The following is a 22,414-nucleotide window of genomic DNA, read 5'->3' as shown; positions in this document are numbered from 1 at the left end:
CAAGTACATGGACTCCTTTCCTCATTCCCACCACTATTACAGCAGAGCTCTTACTCTGACTACATGCCTCATATCTTTCACTTTGGAGGCTGGATTCCAAAATTAATGGTGATAAGTTCATTATGAAAAATCTGACTTCAAACTTTCCTTCCAGGCTTAGAGAAAAGTGCAGTGTCTAAGGATGCAGGAGAACACCATTCTATTCATGATTGACATCAGAGTACAAATTCAGTGGGAAAGAAGCTTTGCTCTCAAAATCTAGATTCTATTTTAATTTTAAAGCTACAGGTGATAAAAACCACGAGAAATAAATAATTTACAATTCAAATAGTAATACAGCTGCAATATATTAGAAATATAGTTCAAAAATTACTTCATATTCTTAATTAGTATAAAGTTTAATTTTATGCTTTCTGTAGAAATGGTAGCTTTACTTCTTACTGCTGTCTCAGCATAATGAAACAGAAAAGTTCCTAAGCAGCTAAATAGCATTGGGAAATAAAAAAATATTTTATTTTGCTTTTTTTTTGGTAATAGAAAAATAGCCTTTAAAAAGACATTGTTAAACATATGGGCTTGTACTAAAGTAGAATTGTATATTATATACAGTAAGGCAGTGTATCACATATTGTCCTGCTATTTTTTTCATGTTTGGTTTGATTGGACTAGGATACGAATGGGATGCAAAGTTTTCTGTCACAGTGAAATAAAGCAAAAATATGTTTAGAAGAATTTGTTATGTTACTGTAATTTGTTGAATATATTCTCTTTTATACATGATTTGTCATATATAAGAGCTCCTTTTGTTTTAAGGATTGAGAAAAAATATAAAGAAAACAATCTAGTGTCAGAATGTATTCAGAAGAAAATACATTGTAGATCAGAATGCTGTTGTGCAATGATTATCTGATTTAGGAACTGCTCAGATCATTATGGTGTACTGACTGACCTGTAACAATTTCAGTTTTCGTTGAATCTGCAGTATTCCCTCAGGTTTAATCAACTAACAGAAGATCTGCAGAGCTGAATAATTAGTTTACAATGTATTTTTCATGGCAGATAACATCCATTTCCTCATTTTCCTGTGTCAGAAACATGTGTTAATGATCCAAGTTTTACTTCCATGATTATTACCTCAATCCACAGTTTATTTTATTCTCTGTATAACATACACAGGAGGCTAGGCTTTTTTAAGGAACTATTTTGCTATGTGGTTTTGTTTTACTGTACATAGCTACTAAGTATGTACTGTACTAACTACTAGTTATTTAAAGGAGGGCATAAAGGAAGATGGGTCCATGTACTCTGATCCACTGGTCTCTCTTTTGCATTCACTTGGAAATGTCAGACAGTAGCTCATATTTTTCTCAGCTTGATCTTGCTGAAGGTTCTGAGATGTTTCCATTGCAGGTTCTTGAGACACAGATGTGTGCTGGATGCGTGAATCTGGCATTAATACTAGAATATTATGGTCCACAACTGTTGAGATCTTGGTATATTCTTTGCTGGTTCCTGGAACAGTGCATTTTTCTGTCTTTCCACTATTTTCTTTATGTTTCAGTAATACTGCTGGCTCCTCATCTTGTCTGACTTTGTGAACTTCTACATAATCCATTAGTTTAGGATTCAAAAACGGTGACTTGTCATTACATCGGTTTTGTTTGACCTGCACTGTGGTTTGGTCAGTTTTGGGATGCAAATTCTCCATTTCTCTTTGCTTTTCCACGTCGTCGTGGACAGTTTCATTGATAGGATGTGGTGACTGATGCTTTTCTTCATTTCCCACCAAAATTGGTGGAACGTTCACATTTGTGGTATTCAGTGTTATCTTATGTGCATCTACAATACTGTGGTAGGCAAACATAGGAGGCTGATTATTAGGTAACTGAGCTGCAGGCCACGTGGACGATTTTGTACTCTCATTGTTAAAAGGGAGTATTTTCTGTTCTGAGGCTATACATTGAGTTTCCCAGCTCCTTTTTGCTCCTTTATTTTCTTGAACATCTCTTATGTCTTGTGTCTGAAGTGTTGATGGAAGGGCGCGGGACTCCCTGCACTTAGCAGAAAGCAGAGAAGGGCTATCACAGCTCCCTCGGCCTGAGTCACTGTCTGTTTCCTTGGGTGTCACTTTTACATTTTTACTGGGATTACCATTGTCATGGTGCGGCATGAGTTGCTGATCCTCACTGTCCTCTACCTCCAGGTATTCTATCAGTAGTTCCTCACAGTCTGATGTTGGAGGGAAACCATGGCAACCAAGAGCATTCAATAATTCTTCAGATTTTCCTGACTGGGGGTATAATAAATAAGACATGTTTTTTTCACTGTTAACCTTAGGGTTTCTCTGACTAGAACAATTGTGAACAATCCACATATTTAATATACAAATACTTCAATAGTTATATCACTAGACCTAAACTGGATTCCTACTGCTGCAGAAAATAGTGGAAGAACAGAAGAAAATTTCTTGAGTTCCCTCAGTGGGGAGACACAACCCCAGAATTCATGTTTCTTAAATGAGAGGACTAGGGAGCTTTTGGCAGGTATGGGTCCCATTGGTTTAACAAGAAGGAGGTGGAGCACAATGATAAAGCAGCCATGTCCTATGTCCTCAGCATGGCAAGAGACTGTGGAGAGGAACTTTTGTAAGAACTACTAGGAAGATCACACAGGCATTGGCTTTTGGGGTGTCCCAGGGAACAGCTGCGGTCACAAACTCTGTTCTCAAATGCCCTCCTACTACTAATGCAAGGGAAGACTCTGTCTCACATACACCCTCCACAGGATCAAGGTGAAAGTGTCACTTATTTTTAACATTGATTAAATTAATTTAAGCTGTTTTATACTTTATTATGGTAATTGTGTTTTCTAGTACGTAATTTGGAAAAGCAAATAATGGTGAATTCTTTTGGTATCAGTGGTACCCACCTCTAACAGATGTGTATCTATGCCTTTTATCTTCGGTCCCGGAACTGGTGGTAGGATAAAGGCTATCATTCTGCAAAAAACAGAACAAACACACAAGGTGTAAATATGGGCTCTATCTCTCTATTTGTTTTCCCCTTCCTTGGTATGTGACTGACATTTTAAACACTTCTCTCATATCTGATACCTCCCTGTTGGACTTTTGTTTCCTATCTACCTCTCAAGCCAGGTAATTTACAAATCCAGTTACAATTCATAAGCTGCCCTTAGATGTATTTATAAGAAAGAGAACAGTACAAAAGTTATTCAACTGGAAAAGTAACACTGCTAATATCCTTTTATTGTCTTTGCCCCTTAACCTCCAGTTCTCTAATATCACTGTAACTTCATCACTGGCCAAAAAACAGCTATTTGGGGCACAGTTCAGGAGGACTAATGGACCTGTATGTACATACATGACTGTCAGCTGACTACTACTAAACAGGATTCATGATGAATGACTTCTAATGGCTTTTCCATCAACAGTTTCTATCTCTTTCTTCTACTCAGCCAGTATTTTTTGCAAGATTTGTAGAAAAGTCATAATCTTGCGACACCTTTTTCTTTCAGATTTGATTGAAATTAGCCAGTGTTCTAATAAATTATTTGCAGAATTGACATACAAATGGGCAGAAAGACGACCTCATATATATATAAAAAATATATAAATAATATAACTTTGTTTCCTTTAGGAAATTAGGGCAAAAACAAAAGACTTGTCTTCTACAGGAGCAGGGATACCCCAAACGGTTTGCTTAATACTTACATGGCTAACCAAGATGGTCAGATCTAATATAGACATGTCTTTACCAATTGAGAATTTAGCCTGGTTTCCCTAAAGAACAGAAATACCTCTCTATCAGTTGCGAATTTAAAGTCAAATACCCGTAACTTATAGTTTATAAGAGAACACAAAATGTATAGGAAATTGAATCAAATATTAGAAATAAATTTTTTTAAAGTTTGCTGAGATTTTCAACTCCATGCAATTGTGAAATTGGTGACTTACCTGTACCCTTTCAAAACCATTGTCCAGCTCATAATTAAACATATTAGAGATGATAAGACACCAACGATGATCCACACAACCATATCTTTTACTCTGAAGTCTAAGAAACAAAAAGAACTATTTAAGGACACACATGTAGCATATGCATAGTCAACATGCAGAAAAAGTCTCAAATTGCTTTTATTTTAAAAATTGGTCTAAACTGTCAAATCTGGTATTGAATCTAGAAGCCTTTGGTAGCACAGATGGATTTCAGCAATCATTGTAATATCTGATAATAAATATATTTTTTTATTAATGGCACTGTGTGGGAAATAAACTGTCTTGGAAAAATGATACAAAAATGTATGAAGAGCCAAATTTTGCAACAACCAGTTATAGCAATTGGGTTCAAATCCAGTTATGTCAATACTGTAGTCATTTCATTATTAAATACATATAATTCATACAATTAATTAAATGGTGGCTTAAATGATCTAAGACTAGATATTTTTAAGCATTTCTATTGTAACATGACACTTTTTACATTGAGGTTTCTTTCAAATTCATTCCAGAAAAAGAGTAATGAAGAGCTGTTACTGTCTGAAGGCAGTCACTCTTTGTTGTCTTTGTAGCAGTTTTAATGCAGGTACCGGTATTCTTTTAATTAAAAACTACCATCATGAGAACAAATGAGCCAATAAACAGAAAAGACACAGTTTGCGTAATTAAAGAAATTGATTCACCTTCTTAACTCCAAAAAGTAAGGAAGCGAAAAGCTAAATGGGTATGGTGCAGGGACATTGAGAATTCAGTTACCTTAGCAATGACGTTCTTGCCTGTCCTAGGGAAACTATGGGATGTCAATCTGCCCAGGTGCCACAAACAGCTAACAGAACTATTACATGAACTTCCATATAGGAAAAATCACTGAAGGGATGCTGGACCACTCACCGGTAGGGATCTGAACATACTTTTCTGAGCTCCATTCACTCCATGATCCGTGGTGGTCTGGTTTGCAGTGAATCTGTACAATGTACTTCTTCCCCGGATTTAAACTAAACATTTTACATTGTGTTTGCTGTCCAACAAAAATAGTCTGGAAATTAAATAAAAATCATAACATGCATGTAAAATTGAGACATTTTTCTATGAAAATCACAGCTAGATTTAAGTCTTGATAACCAACTTGGGAATATAGAACAAATCTGAATGGCTTCCTAATAATTGTTATGCAGGCATGGAATAACAGTACATTTATTTTATTTCTATAGTTCAGCTTTCCAACACAATACAGTGGGAAAGAGATCTGGCACTGGTATACTCAGCAAATTAAACTACTACAAAAACACATCATGAGCATGTGGCAAACAGGGAGGAACTGCGGTGATGATGGGAGCTACAAGAGTGAGAAGAGGAGAAAGAGGCAAGAAACAGAGATGGGGGAAGAAAGTACAGAAAGAAGGAATGTGGAGTTGGTGGAAATGACAGGGTAGTAGAAAGTGGATCTTGCAATGGCCAGGGGCCTGGGAAGTGCAGTGGCAGGGGGAAGGAAGGAAGAGATAGAGAGATGGCTAAGAAATATTGCAGCAGACGAGAAGGGGATGCAGCCAAATACCAATAGGTGGAGTCTTTAAACTGCTGCCCAGTTGTCCGAGTTGTAGATCCTGGCTATAGCCAATTATTATTATGTGACCATGACAACTATCATCTAATGGCTATTTGTACAAATTTAAATGACTTTAGGTAATGTCACTGAGCTTTCTGTTACCTTAGAAATACTTGTGGTTAAGAACAAATTATCACAAAAGAAACCTGACTAAATGAGAATGAACAATTTAAACTGTGATGCCAATATGATTAATATATAATGGCCACAATTAAAAATAAGTACTTTATCACCTGCTATCACATAACAGCGTCTAAGATACCAGTATTCTCAGTAGGAAATCACAGATCACACAAGCACTTTTGAAAAATGATGAACTATTCAGTGTGCCTCCTTCGTTACATTCAGGCATGGCACCTGGCTGACAAAACATAATTGATCAGAAAACATCATCTAGCAAACACTTGCAACATCCTTACCTCCCATTCCTCTCCTTCTTCAGGTTTTAGGCGCAACTCATATTCAAGGGTAAGCCATCCAGATCTGACATCAGCCAGCGGGGGTGGAGACCATGTCAAGACCAGATATGGTTTCCTATTTACTGATTTTTTTAATTCCAGAGTTACATTCACAGGAGGATCTGGCTGTACTGTTAAAATAAAAGAACCAACAATAAGAGTCTAAATTATTTCTTTTTTCCTTGCATCTTAGGAAGAAATGTAAAATGGTGTGAGTGGCGACCTGTGTCTAGTAATTTAGAACTGGTGCTGGAATGCAGGGATCAAGAGTTTCTTGATAAAGTAAGCATGGATTTATGAATTCAAAGAAAAAACTGAGGAACAGTAAATATGTTAAGTTCATGTTGAGATTTGCCTTAATAATTTTTTCTTACATTACCATTTATTGTCACTTTTCCCCACAACTACGTTTCAAAGTTAACATATTTAATGCTATGTTATGAAAGTTGTGTTTTACCATAATCTTATCAAAGTTGGCATATATATTTAGGAACACTGAAAACATAGATGTTGCTGATGAAACTTGTCCCCCATGTCTTTTGCATTCAGAAAACACAACAGCATAATCCCTACATGCATATGTAAGGATACTTAAAAATAAAACAAACCAGTAATATGAAAGCCCTGTCTATACCTCAAAATTAAACCAAAATGGAACGCAGGTTTCGGCTACAGTCAGGCTTGCAGCTTCCTCAGTTCAGAGGTAGAGCTTCTGCATATTGTGCATGTATTTTACCACTGTCTGATGCAAACCTTCATCAAGTAAGTAGTCATGGTATGGAGCTAAAATGCAAAGCCTTTTCTCCACCAGCCCTTTTCCACTTGCTAGACTCCTGGCACCCAGATCCTTGATAACAACATCATTATTGGAGACAATGTTGCATTCCATTAGAAAAAAACCTAAATACTTGTCCACAGTCACTTTGTGGAAAAAGTCTGAGAAAAGAGATTATCAGTACACTGCTATGAAAAGCACTAATTCAGCTTCTCTTAGGTCTGGAAACTACTTTCAGGTAATCAAATTTAAGTATTATTAGTTAAAAGATCAATTTGATTTCAGTTGTTGATAAAGTGGAAAAAGATTTTAGTTGGATGATGTTTCTTAGAGCTTGACTGAAAGAAATATGGAAAACCAATAAATGGTTATCTGAATGTAGTTTTAAAGCTTTTAGCATTTTTAGGCTTCCTTTGAAAATAAAATGGTAAATGGATGGACTTATTATTACACCATGTAAGATCTTATTTGTTCTTCCAAGTTTTTAACTTGGATATAATACTATATATGAAAGGGCTAGAATTAAAATTCTTGTGTCAAAACCCATAATTTTGAATTATTTGGTTCCAGAAAATACTTTTTATATTTTACCTATGTAAGTCACATCCACGTAATGAGGATCAGAGACGTTACTTCCCATTTCATTAGTTGCTCTCACAGTAATATTGTATATAGTCCAGAAAGAGGTGTGCTTTTTATCGAAGTAGCATGAATTGGGGCCCGCAGTTCTATAATCTGGACATTCATAAACTCGTTCTTCTCTGAAATGAAAGAATCATAGTGATGAGGTTACACAGACTAAAACATCTGACTTCAGCATTACTTAGGGCTGGATCAGATTTTTCATGCCTGGCAATTTGAAGAAAATCAGAAAACTGCTTTCAGACCAAAGAGTCATTAGACAATTCCAGAGACTGTAGTAAGCATTTCCCTCCAAAAATAAAGAATACAAAGCCTGAAGAATTTAGGCTGTTGCAGATACAGCAGTGGGCTGGTAGAGAGCAGCTCTTACTTTTCTGAATGCCACTGGCCACTGCATAGCCCTTACAGGTTCCAGAGAGCCAGTATAAGTGATTGCCGAAGTCGTCTAACCCATCTATTAAAAACTGAGTATTTCCAATGTTCATTTCACACTTACATGAGTTCTGCATATTACATTAATATGCTTTCAGAATCTATTTTGGTCTTCCATCACCTGTTCCTCAAAACAATTCTACTTTTTACCTGTCCTCCAAATCCATTCTCAAGCTTCCCAAGGGGAGCAGGGATAGGACAGAAAGTTGAGTATGTAGTACTTGTTTCCGGGCTCCTCTGAGATGCACAATAACAAAAGAGAAAGTTGTGGCTGTGGACCTTACACTCTGCCTTGGCTGGGTGGACCAGTATCTGTCTTTTTCCACCAAGACCTGGCTCTCAGCTGACAAGTACAGAGTTTAGCATCCAGTTAGGTCAGTGCAAGGCCAAGCAGTGCTGGGTGAATCAAAAGTAGTTCACAGGACTCAAACAAAAAATTGACTACTCCTTTAAATGAATGTTTACCACTTGATCTAAGTTCCAAAACCAACATTACTGCAGAAGTCAGAAGGCATTCATAGCCTATGAATACTTTTGCAAAATGAGCATTATCAGAAGATGAAAATTTTAATATCTAGTCATTTTGGAAAGCTTTATTTCTGGGGCTGCGTGGCTGAAGAGCTACAGGACTGTGCATTTGTATTGCATACTACTATGCAGCTGCTGTGCCACAGCAACTTTCAAGGCAGTCTATCTTCCAAGGCAGAAGAATTCACAGAAATTTGAAAAACCTGACATTATAAAGAGATCCTATTTCAACCTTAAATGTGTTGCTGCTAGTGCTATTCCAGAATATGTCACTTGGACAAAACCACATGCTATGGAAAAGAACATCTCCTAAATGAAAACCCAATCAGGATTGACTTTCCAGGTCCTTCCAATAAAACTCTGAATAATTACACACAGCTTATTACCCTTCTTTGCTGTAAAGCAAAGTGTGGTTAGTAGGATGTCCTCTATCTGAACCAGGTTTCCACCAACAAGTAAATGTTTCCTTTTCTGGAGAACGGCATTTTGTTATTGTAGGCTTTTCAGGAGGTGACTGTCCTGTAAGAGATAAAGAAATGAACTAATTAGCAAGTTTATTGCATTAGGTCAAACCTGAATTCATAAAACTATGTCAAGTAGAGCACAGGAAAATACTTTTTTTTCTACAAGGAAAGAAAAAGTTTTATTTCATATTAGCATAGGAAAGGAAGGACAGTTCATTGGTTAGAGCAGCAGCCTGTTACTTTGATCTGGATTCAAAATCCTCTCCCACTGCAGCTATGCTGAGGAACTATGTTTTAGTTCCCTGGCTGTGGCTCTTCTCTGCCCCCAAATCTGATAAAGGGTGCTCAAATACTGTTACAGTAGGTTCTATAAAATTATTTGAAATACACTCTGCTATCCAATCAATTTTCTACATAAACCATTTTTGTTTAAAAAGTGTGTTTTAAGATGCTTCTGATTGTTTAAAAAAATGCTGTCGTTTGTTTTGTCTTTTACAGGAAAAAAATTAAGAACGTGTTTGCCCATTTTTTTATGTCCTTGCCAATAATTCTGAAGTACCTATGCTGAGGTGACTCCAAAGATACAAAGAAGCAGCTCTCATATTTCCTTGTAAAATGATATTATGCTTAGTACTCAGGCTACTTGCCTGATTGCTGCCAAGCAATTTATAATTATATTTGGATTCCTGACAATGTTTTTACAGACTCAAGCAAAGCACTTAGAGTAGGGCATAGGAAAATGCTTAAATTTTGAATAGGATGATGCTAGTCAAAACCCTGATGTGATCGAAACTTTTGCAGTTATGTATTTGTGGCAAAATACAGTCCAATTACATCAACATTATATATATTTTCTACTATTTAGAGTAGGGACATTGATTTTCCAAATTTCTAATTGCCTAAGGCAGATCTGAAAATGGGAGATTTAAAAATATTTTCCTATTAACAGTACTTCAGCAATCTCCACGTGAAATAATGAATAATACAATTAGTGACTGAAGAATATGATTTAAGACAACCTGGCTGAAGTGTCTGACAACAAGATATGATGTCATGCATATTTAATGTGTCCATTCAAACCCAACAAATCACAGATAATTAATTCCATGTGATAGTAGCTGCAAGTGTTATGTTCTGTTAGATATGGCAGTGCTTTCAGTCCAGTTACTAGTGAAAAAAGAATGATTCTTACACAACTACCATTACCTGATATCTATAGCTGCAGAAGAAATCAACATGATTTTTAAACAGAGGGATAGGAGCAATAAATTATTTAGGCACATCTGTATCAGAAATGACTCCCTAGTAAATCTCAGCCTGTTTGTCATAGCCAACTTCAGCAGAGGATCCTGAGTGGACCAAGACTAAATATGCAATTACACACATGGCATGGTAAAATGCACTAAGTTGTTCCTCCAGCACTATGAAGTATCTGTGTGAGGAACTGGGTTTTCAGGGCTGCCATTTAGGCACCTTTCACAGCACTGAACCAGCTAGAATTTAAAAACAACTAACAGAACAGCAATCATCCACTCACCATTGGGGATCTGAATGCGTCTTTCGGAGCTCCACTCACTCCATTCTCCAAGGTCTAACATGCAACGGACCTGAACAACATACTTCACCCCAGCTTGCAGCTTTGCAGACACTTTGTACTGTGTCTGCACTCCAACAGATACTGTCTGGAAAAGAAAATGGACTGGAAAAATAATAAAGAATTGGGCCATTTTAACAAATAAACCATGAAGAAATAGGCTTGTGTCACTGACTCCTGAAAGACATGGGTTTCAGTCAGGTATTTTATAAGATGTGAATCACAAAGAAGCAAAGGTAGTGGTAGTGACTTAACAGAAAAACTCACTTTAGTGACACTGAGACTCTAATACTCGAGAACATATTTAACTGTAGACTTCCTATAACTTAGTACTCCACCAGATCCACAATGCAAGAAACACTACAGGTAGTCCAACTCACAGGTAAACCCTCTGTGTAATGCTTCTTAGTGGCTAGTTTTAGGGCTTATTAGTAAGCGCCTTCCTCAGTCCCTTTGAATCGCTCTTCAAAAGTCTTCCAAGACATGCAGCTTTCTCCATCATTAAGGCATCAACAATCTAGGTACATTGAGGCCACCTGACTATGACTTTAAGAACAATATTTTATCCTGGTATCTCAGCTGTGGTAGTACTATGGCCCACTCCCAGCAAAATGGCAACAGCTGGGAATGCCAATGGAAATTGTGTGGGTAGGACACCCCAAATTTTCTGAGAGGGGGGCTGCCCCCAACTGAGCATGTTAAAGAGGATGATGACGACGATGATGACGACGACGATGATGACGACGACAACGACTCTCAGCCCAATTAAACAGTAATTAGGGAATAACCGAGAGACTTCTGAAACAAAAAGGGTCAGCTTGGAAAACAATATTAAAGAAGCATGAAAATTTGTAATAGTGGGAGGAGACTGGAAACTTCAGCAGTAGCTATCAGAAGCTGCATGGCTAGCATCATGCCATCTGCCTAGGCGAGGCAGAGCAGCCTCCTTCTCTGATGCTGCGAGTAGCTGCACTCCAGACAGCGTGGGCTGCAGCAGGCAGGAACCCACACCTGGGTGTATGCATGTGACTGTGTGGGTGCTTTCTCACTGATGTCTGTCTTAGCAGCCTGTAAGAAGGGATGTGGGTTCACATTCAGTTAAAGCATCCATGTCCCCTGCAGAAGTGGGTGTAAATAGGGGAGTTTGTACTCCCGGGGGGGTGGGGTGTGCTTGTAACCTGCCCTTCACATGAAAGGGGAATTTCTGTATATAGCATATTTCTGGGACTAGTTATAGCAGTTGTTTATAAATATGTAGGTGTCTATTAACATTCTTAAGTGCCCCGTATTGTAATTAATCTGTTGTATTGCTGATACTGACCTTGACTGCACAGTTAACTGATTGCTTGTTAATTACATCTTAATGAATCAATAAATTGCTTTGATCCTGATTTGGTTTAAACTATATGAACTGAGCAGTCTCTTACTGTGACACTTGGGAATAGACACATTGATGAAAATTACAATTAAATATTATATCAGTGGACTAAATAGTTTTCTTTAGAATATGACATTAGGAGAATTATACAAATACCTTGAATTTTACTGTCTCTACAAACCACTACAGTATTTTTTTTTTACTCAGATTTGGTTATGTTAATTTTTTCATCCTTACAGAAACTAAAATTTTTATGATACCAGTTAAATTCAGACAAGAGAACTCACTGAAAAGAGCATTTATACAATAAATATATTTTTCCATTACCTCCCACTCTTCCTTTTCCTCAGGTTTTAGTCGTAGCTCATAGTGATATACATGTGAATTAGAGCTGACATCAGCTAATGCAGGCGGAGACCATTTTGCCCAAAGGTATGTTATGCCAGCAGATGTTTTTGTTTCTAGAGACAGGTTTACAGGAGCATCTGGCTGAACTGTATAAATCAAAAGTTTGCCATTAATGATTTAATTTTCTCTCAGAAAAGGCACCTCCTTTGCAGTTTTGTACTTCATCACATTAATTTCAGATAATTCAGCACTTCTGTAGGAAATAGTACAATAGCCTTTTTTTTCTTTCTCCCTAGTAATGTTTAACAGGCTACTGATTTACCAGACTATCAGCAAATCTTAGACTTTACTCTGAATTTGTCAGGCTAAGTAAATACAAATCATCATTTCATTAGGCCACTTTTGCAAAATTAAAATGTCACATATTTCAGATCTAAAAAGACTAAGTAGATTTATCATTACAATGTGTAGATTATGTGCATGCAGAAAGCAGAATGGAGTTAGGAATATGAAATACTACAAAAAGCCCACAGAGTGCTTAGGCAGTTATTTTTACCCTCCCAAGACTGCAATGCCAGCAGCCAGAAAGACGTTTACATTTCAAAAATTTAGGTAGCTTAACCTAATTTGAAAGTTTTATAATCTGCAGTGCTAGGAAATGACAAAACTGTCATTGAATCTAATTGAAATACTGGAGATAAGTAGAAACTGGAGCAAATTTTTCAGCCAAAGTTAAAACAATGATAAAATACGTATTAATTTATAAGTAAAATGCAGTTTTCACATAAATTAAAGATGCATATTTTAGATCATCTGTAGATAAACACTCCTCCATAGCAAATTTCACATCATGAGGAAAGAAATCTTTCACCACTACCTGTTCTGGGATTAAAAACCACATACATCTCCAACTAGTTTGTTTTCCATTTCATTCTTCTCTTTTTACCTATGGATGTCACATCCACATACTGAGGATCTGAGCTGTTACTTCCAATGTCATTTGTTGCCTTTACAGTGATATTGTATGTTGTCCAGGGATTAGTGTGGTTTTTATCAAAGTAGCAGGAACTGGGACCTGATGTGCAGTAGTCTGGACATTCATAGACTTTTTCTTCACTGAAATAAAATTATTTAAAAAGTTAAAAGTTTAGGAAATGAAGCAAAGCAGATAATATTCTAGTAATGGCCTAGGTTCAGCAAAGAAATTTGAAAAGTTTAACTTTAAACCTGTATATAATCCCACCTCTGGGAAACATTTTGGTGAATGTCAAATGCTATTACCATTAATGCTTCACTGATATTTTTACCGCAGTTGTTCAGGATGAATGCTTCTATCCCCCTTTTTATACATAGGAATATGCCAACAAAAAACTGGAAAGAGAAATTTCCAGTGGCAGCATAAGGCAATTTTAAAAAATGTTTAAAAGCAAGTTAAAAGGCAAATTAAATACATTCGCTTTGAGTAAAGAAGAAAAGTTGCTAAATATCTTCTTTACATATTTCCCCATGAAAGTAACATGATGGGCCCTATGGCAGAGGAGTGTTTTATTGATTATTTTGTTTTCAGCAAGATGTTAATTTATCTGTTTTTTAACATGATCATCATCACAACTGTCTCAACAAAAAATATTTGATTAATTCATTATCTCTCACCTATTACCTTTATATGAGTCTTCAGATTTTTTAGATGGATTGTTTTGTACTCAATTAAAGCTGAACAGGGTCACATACTCAGAGTTTATCCCAGGTGTGAAGAACTGCACAAACCCAAAGCTCCAGCTGAGGTTGTTCAAGGATAACTTTAGTCCCAGTGTTATGCTCTATGCACCGCTAATAACAAGGCGTCTTCAGTTTCCAGGCAGTTTTGTCATGGTTCACAAAGAAAAGATGGGAGTAAGGGGACTGTACCTAAGAGACATTGAGCTAAGAAGGGCAACTGTGGTGCAGATCAGGAGTGCTTGGCAGTGCCTGGTGTTCAGCAGATTTAATGAAATGGATAAGCACTCCTATTCAACCCCAAGCAGGACTGTTCTGGGCTGTGATAGGTATGACTTAAAATGTTCATTAAAATTTCTGTTTTGATCAAAACATCTGGACTTTTATAAAATAAAAGCTCTCAGACCATTGTTGAATGTGGTGACTTCATTAAAGGCTGCATCTTTCCTGATCAATTAATACCAAATGATTTGGAGTTTATTTAATTGAAGTAGGGAAGTCTGAGGCTTTACCTCATCTATTCTGAACCTCACTGGATTTATTCAAAGAAATTGAATCTCTGAGCCTCCCTGCTTACTTGGCCCTGTTCAGAGACCTCTTGTTTTCAGGAAGAAAGGGCAGTTATACAAAGAAGCACAGCTTAAACAAAGTTGCTACACATATACACATTTTATTCTTAAACAGGATGAGGGAGTCACAGACTTTACCAAAACAGTAACTTTTGAGATGCAATACCCACATCTGATTTTACTTCATTTTGGGAACCATGAGGTTGGCTACAAATCCAGAAGGGGAAGCAAAGACTTTCTATAGATTTTCTCCAGATGGGGGTTTGCTGTGCACGTAACGGACAAGCTCCTCGGCAGGGCCCCGAGGGTACCACCAGCCCTCACTGCCCCGGCTCAGCCTCCCTGGGGCCTCCTCACGCACTGCCTGGGTCCCAGCCCACCGCAGCAGGGCTGGTCTCCAGCTCCCCACAGCCCTCCTCTTCCCAGCCATGGACCCCTCGGGAGCCAGCCCCAGCCTGTGGGCTGATGTCCTGGCCCAGCCCAGCCTCAGCCTGTCCCTGTCCCCAAGGAGGTTCCTGATGCCCAGGGCTGGGCTGCCCTGAGGCTGCCCTTTCCCTGGCTGGGGTGGTGGGATGGACCCTGGATGAAGGCCTTGCCCTGCCGCCCCAGGGGAGCCTCTGCAGCCCCGTGGTGCCTTGATGTTCCCCTCCTCAGAGAAGCATGCCATTCAGCTAAAAGCTATGTGCCTCCTGATAAGATGGACAAACTACACCTTTCCCTTTCCAGTGGGATTTTAGGTCAGATGAGTTTCAGTAGGGACAGGTTGAAAGTTTGGGACTGATAGTGGTCATGCTTTCTTCCAACAAGGGAAAGCTTTCATCTCATGTAGCCCTTGTTGGCTACCTGAGGTTTAACATGGATTCATAAAAACATCTTCACGAATTAATGTTATCATTCCCTCATTCTGTCATAATCACCACTCGATCACTTACAGAGTATGTATGCACTGCTTGTTACCTGTCCTTGCTGTAGAACAGGGTGTAATTGGTAGGAAGTCCTCCATCTGAGCCAGGCTTCCACCAACAAGAAAAGGTTTCCTTTTCTAGAGAACGACATCTTATTATCTTAGGTTTTCCAGGGTATGATTGATCTATGGAAGTGCAGAAATCCAGCTAGTTATATTAGAGTTGGACAATTTTTTTGTTGTTATTGCTGAATGATAAATGCAGCAAGGAATGCTTTTTTGAGTACAAAAAAATTATTTGAAACTATGAACTCAATTTGGCAAATAAATCTATGTGGAAAACGGGTCAAAACTTTCAGAAAAGTAAATATATTTTACTCCAAACTTCTAAAATAGCTACTAAAATTATTTTACTTCTTTTTTTTCAAAAGAAAACTTAATTTTTAACTGAACTTCAAAAGTGTACAGTTATCTCCAAATTAAATTTAAAAGCTTAGAAGTAAATGTATGACCTTTTGTTTTTTCCTCAACTACCCAAAATTTTTATCTTCAGGTTATCTTAAAATTAAATTTCACCTTCAACTTTGCCACAGAACCAGAATTCCACTATTTGCATGTATTTGGCTTAAATTATAGGTAACACAAGTAATGAAAAGAAGGAATCAATGGGCTGGATGGAGTATTTTGTGTGTAGGCAACCTGAATGTATTAATTAATTATTTGAATATTCCCTAATAATCTCAATACATTTAAGAATACTTCCTGTAAGACTACTTGTCATTAACTTCTACCAAGAACACAGAGCATAAATTTACATACATTTTGACATGAAAAGCATATGGCTTTTCAACCTAAGCTTACCTTTATTTCATTAAAGTTCCATACCATTATCTCTAATAGTGATACTACTCATATGATGCTAATTCCCAAGAAGGTGACAAGCATGGAGTGAGTGTAGGGATGAAGTGAGTGCCTTTCATCATCACCACCACATAATCATTAAATTAATACTATAAAAAGAAAAGAGGAGTCAAGCCATTTCCAAAATCTCCATAGGAAATTTTACAAGAAAGTCATTTAAGTATATATAGGCTCCAGTGGTGGTCAGGACAGGTCGAATAAAGCCTCAGATTTTTTTAAAGAAAGTGTTTTAAGGAAAAACAAGTGTTTCAGGAGGTGATGTACTTACCAGTCAGGCCCACTGCAGTCAGAGCAAGTTGCAAAATAATTTGAACTGATGATGTCAATTTCTGCTTCATGATGTCCGCTTCTTTTCAGGTGGAAGTATCAGATCAAAGGCTTACTGAAAAACATGCCGTCATACAATAGTCAATAACAATGCTTAACATGTAATACGTATCACTTTGCTTGACCAAAGTCCTTTTTGAATTGCAGCTATTTGATTCTTGTTATTCCTCAAAAGGTGCGGCAGCACCTACGGTTCCACTTCAGAAGTAGAAAACCTGAATCACAGAGTAATAAGTAGGTCTTCCTGATGGTCTCTGAATGGTTAGCATTGCTAGGATTACAATTCCACAGCATTAACAAATCTTGCATATTTATTTGACACCTTGGAATACTGGGTGCTTTTCTTAAAGCTCTAACTTTTAGACTCATTCATTACCTGAGAAATCAGCCTTTTAGTAACAAAAAATACACTTTTATCCCTGTTGATACAAAGAAGAGCTCAACACATTTGAACTCTGAAAGTCTGGAAAAGAGAAGAAAAATAGAAAATATCCAAAATTTATTTAGAATTTTATGATTTTTGAGCTGGTCTCATGACTTCTGAACATTTGGGACTGGCAGTATTGAATTCAGGATCACCTGAGCTGAAGAATGCTACTGATTCTGTGCGGTCAACTCAATGTTTTTACTGCATTTGATTTTGCAGTGAAGTGGAAATGCCAAGATCAGAAAAAGGTAACCAAGGAAAAAGTAGCGTTAACTTCACAGTTAATTCATCAGGTGAAAATGCAAGATGGGATGTAAATATCCCTCTTTCTTCAACCTGGAACGGCCAGAGGCAGTGTTGCAGAACTCGGCTGAAATAGAGAGGTGCCATCGGGAAGCCACCAGCGGTGAAGACCCAGTCCCTGCAGAGGTTGACACCACTAGATGTCCTCGGAATTCAGGTTACAGCTCAGGGTGGGCAGGAGTCCCTCTTGCTGCCAAATCTCTTTGCTCAGCCTGAAGAAAAGTCAGAATGACTTAAAGCAAACCTTCTACTTCTCCCACCAATATGCTTCCTGCTTGGAGACAGTAACCGGAGTCGGCAGCCAGCCCCACTCTTTGAAACTAAAGAAGGACAATTTACTATCTAAATAGGAAACTCCTTACCTCAGCATTCCACTCCTACCAAGCATATCTGACAGGTATTTGTATGTTTGAAACCTATTCAGTGTAGCACAGCGTGGGAACAAGCTGTCTCTGCTGAGGAAAAATTTTGTGGTTTATCAGATGACTCAGTTTTCATTATGCAATTCATTTTCTGTATCAAGAAACTAATCCGTCAGCATATAAATGTCTTTCAAGCGCAAAGGCAAATAAGTATGAGTTAATTTAACTGAGCCTAAAACATGTTTACTGTGGACAATATGGAAAGGAACAACAGTTGGCTACATTTCCATATACCACTTCTGAACATCCAGGCACTTTTCATGCATGTAACTGAGCTACGGGCTGCAAGATCACATCTGGGTTAGTTTTAAACTCTCTTACAGCAATCTGGGCATATACAGTCAGTGAAGAGGAAACCATTTAAATATAAATTCCAGTTTTGTGTAAGCACACGCAAATTTTCTGACTGTAAACAAACAGCAGGCATAAATGTTAGTGTTCAACTTCAGAAATGAGCTGAAAATTTGGTCTTATATAATGCGAAGCACAAACCATTGAGCTTATGCAAGAACAAGGCACATTTTTCTTATGTGAAGGTGAAATAATGAACTATAAACAGTAACTATTTCATGTACATATGATACCACTTACAATACTGTATTATTTCTAAAAATAGTTGGAACATTTGCAAAATACAGCACTTTCAAACTGAGACTCACACTGTGCTTCCATGTAGGGACTTGGTACAATGATTAATTTTTTTTACTTTTACAGATGTATCTTTTCTGTGTGAAGCATTGACAGATAAGAGAAACTCATTACAGTGAGTAAAAGAATGAAATTCGTCAATACCACAAAAGAGAGAGGTATCATCAAGAAAGAGCTGTAGTAGAGCACTCTGCAAGGAAAATGGCATAATTTTGGAAACTGAAGACCTAAAGAGCTAAATTAATAGAAACAGGATGAAATCAACGCATTTTAAACCATGCATTTTTCCTTGGGAGCATTTGTTTTTTAAAACTGAGATGATCATGAACCACTTCTGTAATGTGGCTGTGAAAAAGAACAGGAGAGATAGAGGGAAGGAATATGGACCTATTAGTGCCACAGACTAAACGCTGTGTACAATTCTGGTCTTACTACTACTGGTCTACTTGGGAAAAAAACCCACAGGTTAACCTATTCAGAACACATTTAGAACACAGCTACAAAGATGAGCAGGGGACACAAAGGCTGTCTTATGATGGTGATTTAAAGAATGGCTTTTTACTCATGCAAGGATACTTGTCTTCTATAAACATAGCAGGAGATTAGCAACAAAAGAGGGAAAATAAGAATATGTAAACTCTAACAAATGTTGCAACAGGAATAGATGGCCATAATTAGCTCAAAAAATTAGAGAGAAATGTTACCATTACAGCGGTGAGTTTCTGGAATACTCTTCCAAACACAAAAATCCCATTTAGTTTTCCCAAGTAGTCTGATTTATTAAGAAATATATATGACATGTTTAGTTGTGATAGCTGAGGACTGACTTCGTGATCCAATATATGCTTTCCAGGTCAGTGTTTCAATTCAAGTTAAATACCTTGAATTATTAAGTTAGAAAACTGTGCAGAAGTATGAGATGGTTGGATGTCCTATTTTACATTCAAGATTTAATGCTTTCAAAATATTTTCTATTAAAGAATTATCAGAACCTCTGTTTATTTGAAGATCGTACTTCAAAGTATCTTAGAAAAGCTTCATTCTGATATTTGTACTGCTTTCTGAAGGAATGTAAATATCAGTAAAGCAGTAGCCAGGAGGCGCCAGGCATACTAACCATATTTCATTTATTCCAGTGTCTGTGTTTCTATGGTTTACTGGTATTTGGTATTTGTGGTTCAAGTATCATTCATAAGGCTTCAGAAGAGATGTCTTGTTTTTTAAAAATACTTGCTTCAGTAGAAAAAATAATGCCCATTTTGTCATAACTATATCAAAAGTCCATCTCCCCTATCTATGACTTGAAAAGGTTTTCATAAAATGGTAACTAGCATTATTGAACATGCTGTGAGAGAACGCCTCACTTTTAGGACTGAATGCATTCATTTATAAGGGACACAGTGGACATTGATTTGCCAGAATGTCATGCAAAACCAAGGGTTGAGTAACTGATAATTAAAAGATCATATGTCTCCTTTTTGATGTTTTTTATTCAATTGCAACAAAGTTATTACATTCTGAAATTATAGTTGAATTTCTCCCTTTTAATACAGATGTTATATACTATTCAACAGCTGCACATTGCACCCCAGAAAACAGTGTGGCTTGATGGAAGTGGGAATGATTACTGGGGTTTTAGAATGCACAGAAGTGCTAGATAGTCCTGTAAAATAACCCTACTTTGCAGTTAATAATACTATGAAATTGTACATTTGAAAACTGTGCTTACAATGCTACTAGATGAATCGGAGAGTTAAATACCAATACTGAAATCAGGTGCTGTGGAGAGGGGTTGAGAGAAAAATGTCCTTGTCCTAATTGAGTTCTCGTTCTTACATTCTTTTCTCTCTCTTTCCTGGCTATGCTGATGGATAAATTTCTTGAGATTGAGAGAGAAGTCTTTAGTCAGCTCTGCACAGATGGAAAAAATTTCTATCTGCAATGTTTGCAAACTTGCAGGAAGGGGGACAAATGTATAGCACCCACTGGCAATGACATTATGTCCATCACAAGTTTTGCTCGTGCTGCTAAAGAAATCTAAAGCCCAAGGACTTTACCAATCCATATTGAACAAGATTCACATTCCCACCAGTTATGATGATAAACAATATGTGTCTTTCAGGCCTGGAGGAAGGCAGTTTAAGGAGTCTCAAAACACTGCACTTCATTATCATTTGAAAGGCTGAACTACAGCTATATTAAACCAAGTACAAATAAAGAACAGAATAAAGCAAGAATGTGACAATCTGTTAGACCATGCAGAATCCTACAGGCCATACATTCAACTACACTGTGGACATTGCATGAGTCTGCCTCAAATTCCAACACTGGTATATATCCCTAGCCAAGACTTGGAATTCGCAGTCACTAGATGCGTTTCGGAATGACAGTGATGGTTGGGATTATGCTGCACATTAAAAGCTGTGGATGTGCAGTGTGTCCAGAGCTCTGCTTTCCCTCTATGAACAAGCCCTAACTGGAAGTCTCCAAATTCTGAATCCCTCAAGCACCCAGTACAGCCTTCATGGAGATGTATAGGCTCTAGAGATGACAGGGAGTTCAGACATGTCTCTGATCTGAACTTCTTGTGACTGATTCCAGGTGGCTACTTTTAGCACGTATGTTTTGTGGAGTGCTTTGTGAGGATGCTTGGTTCCTGCTGTTGGATATGTAAAGAAACCTAGACATTCAGTTAATTTCTTGGGATCAAGCACTTCCTATTTCTGTGTTGCATAAACTGGAAGCACCTACAAGTTCTTTCAGATTTCACCTGAAAAGCCTATATAAGGGTTTCTAATTTATTTTTCCTAAACTTCTCTTTTAAACAAACCTTCTCCTAATGACCTTTTGTAGATCTTCCTCTGATAAGCAGTCAATGTTATGATCAACGGAACAGCTTCTCACACCCATGGAGATGTGCTCCTCAATCTGAAAGACTTAAGTCATTTTTGAAAAAGAAGTATCACGAAACCTCAGATTCTTGAAAATAGTTTAGACGCTTACTTCATCAAAGTATTTATGCATTTAACTCCTATTGATTTTACAGAACTGAACCTGAAACTCTCTTTAAAACTCTCAACATCTAAACTGACAAGGAAAGCTAACACAACAAAAAGAACGCACCATTATCCCTACTTTACAGATGGGGAACTAAGACAGAGAACAATTAAGTACTTTGCTCAGACTCATACTAGAAATGTAACAAAAGCTAAAAAGCTGATCCTTTCCTACTAGTTTGTTTTTTTTTTTTCTTTTCTGAATACCACCTCTACTGCCTTTGTTTTCCCAATAAAATATGATTTAGCTAACAATAGCAATGTTCCTCTACCAGTCTCACAGCTCCCGAATATTCTGTTTTCATCTGTGGTGGTCTGTACATTTAGCCATAATTTCAGAATTATTATTTTTTTTGTCTTTTACAGACAAGAAAAGCATAAGCTGTAAAGAGTAAAATTTTAGAGTCTCAAATTTAGAATTTACATTACAACTTGAAAATTGCTTTTGAAATGTGATGGAAGTTCATCTCTACCAACTACTAAGCCCAATTCCACAGTCATTATCTTGCTATAATGATTTTAAATACTATTTCCATGTAGCATAGTCATGAAATATAAAGTCCAGTTTCCTACCAAAAGGATTGATGTGTGCAAGGAAGATTTCTGTTCCTCTCTTTCATGAATGTTAGATTACTTGATGATCTGAAAGAGAAAAAAATACCAGGTTAGTATGACCAGAAGTATCGCTACTTTATTCCTAAATCATAGAGAGCAAAAAAAATCACTCTTTATATCTGCTGATTCAGATACTGACCCTCTTAAGTCAATACATTTAAACATTGAGAGCAACAGTGACTACAGTAAAATACTGTGTTACTGTACACTTTTTTTATCTGTTTCAACAAAAGCACAAAATTTTGTAGCAATTTAGGATGCAGTTT

At 37.2% G+C, this 22,414-nt stretch overlaps 1 protein-coding gene across 4 annotated transcripts; it reads right to left on the bottom strand.

Moving 5' to 3' along the window:
* Positions 1-1,231: 1,231 nt before the first annotated feature.
* Positions 1,232-22,174, bottom strand: PRLR (prolactin receptor). Of its 4 annotated transcripts, none has more exons than XM_009703024.1 (13): positions 22,107-22,174; positions 16,619-16,732; positions 15,483-15,615; positions 13,187-13,356; positions 12,220-12,386; positions 10,458-10,602; positions 8,843-8,975; positions 7,446-7,615; positions 6,041-6,210; positions 4,907-5,051; positions 3,974-4,073; positions 2,929-2,998; positions 1,232-2,290 (listed from the first exon to the last, which is right to left on the bottom strand). In XM_009703024.1, the coding sequence occupies exons 2-13, from the start codon at positions 16,686-16,688 to the stop codon at positions 1,265-1,267; spliced, it is 2,499 nt and encodes an 832-aa protein (XP_009701326.1). In that variant the 5' UTR covers positions 16,689-16,732; positions 22,107-22,174; the 3' UTR covers positions 1,232-1,264. The 4 variants fall into 4 exon arrangements, with proteins under 4 accessions (XP_009701326.1, XP_009701327.1, XP_009701325.1 ...); XM_009703023.1 differs by lacking the exon at positions 22,107-22,174 and adding an exon at positions 10,831-10,833 and having other exon boundaries at positions 1,265-2,290; positions 16,619-16,898; XM_009703025.1 differs by lacking the exon at positions 22,107-22,174 and having other exon boundaries at positions 1,250-2,290; positions 16,615-16,724.
* Positions 22,175-22,414: the final 240 nt, after the last annotated feature.

Source organism: Cariama cristata, unplaced genomic scaffold, assembly GCF_000690535.1.
Source record: "Cariama cristata isolate BGI_N322 unplaced genomic scaffold, ASM69053v1 scaffold18416, whole genome shotgun sequence".
Lineage (NCBI taxonomy): Eukaryota > Metazoa > Chordata > Aves > Cariamiformes > Cariamidae > Cariama > Cariama cristata.
Note: the sequence above shows the minus strand (reverse complement) of the source record. Positions and strands in the feature narration are given on the sequence as shown.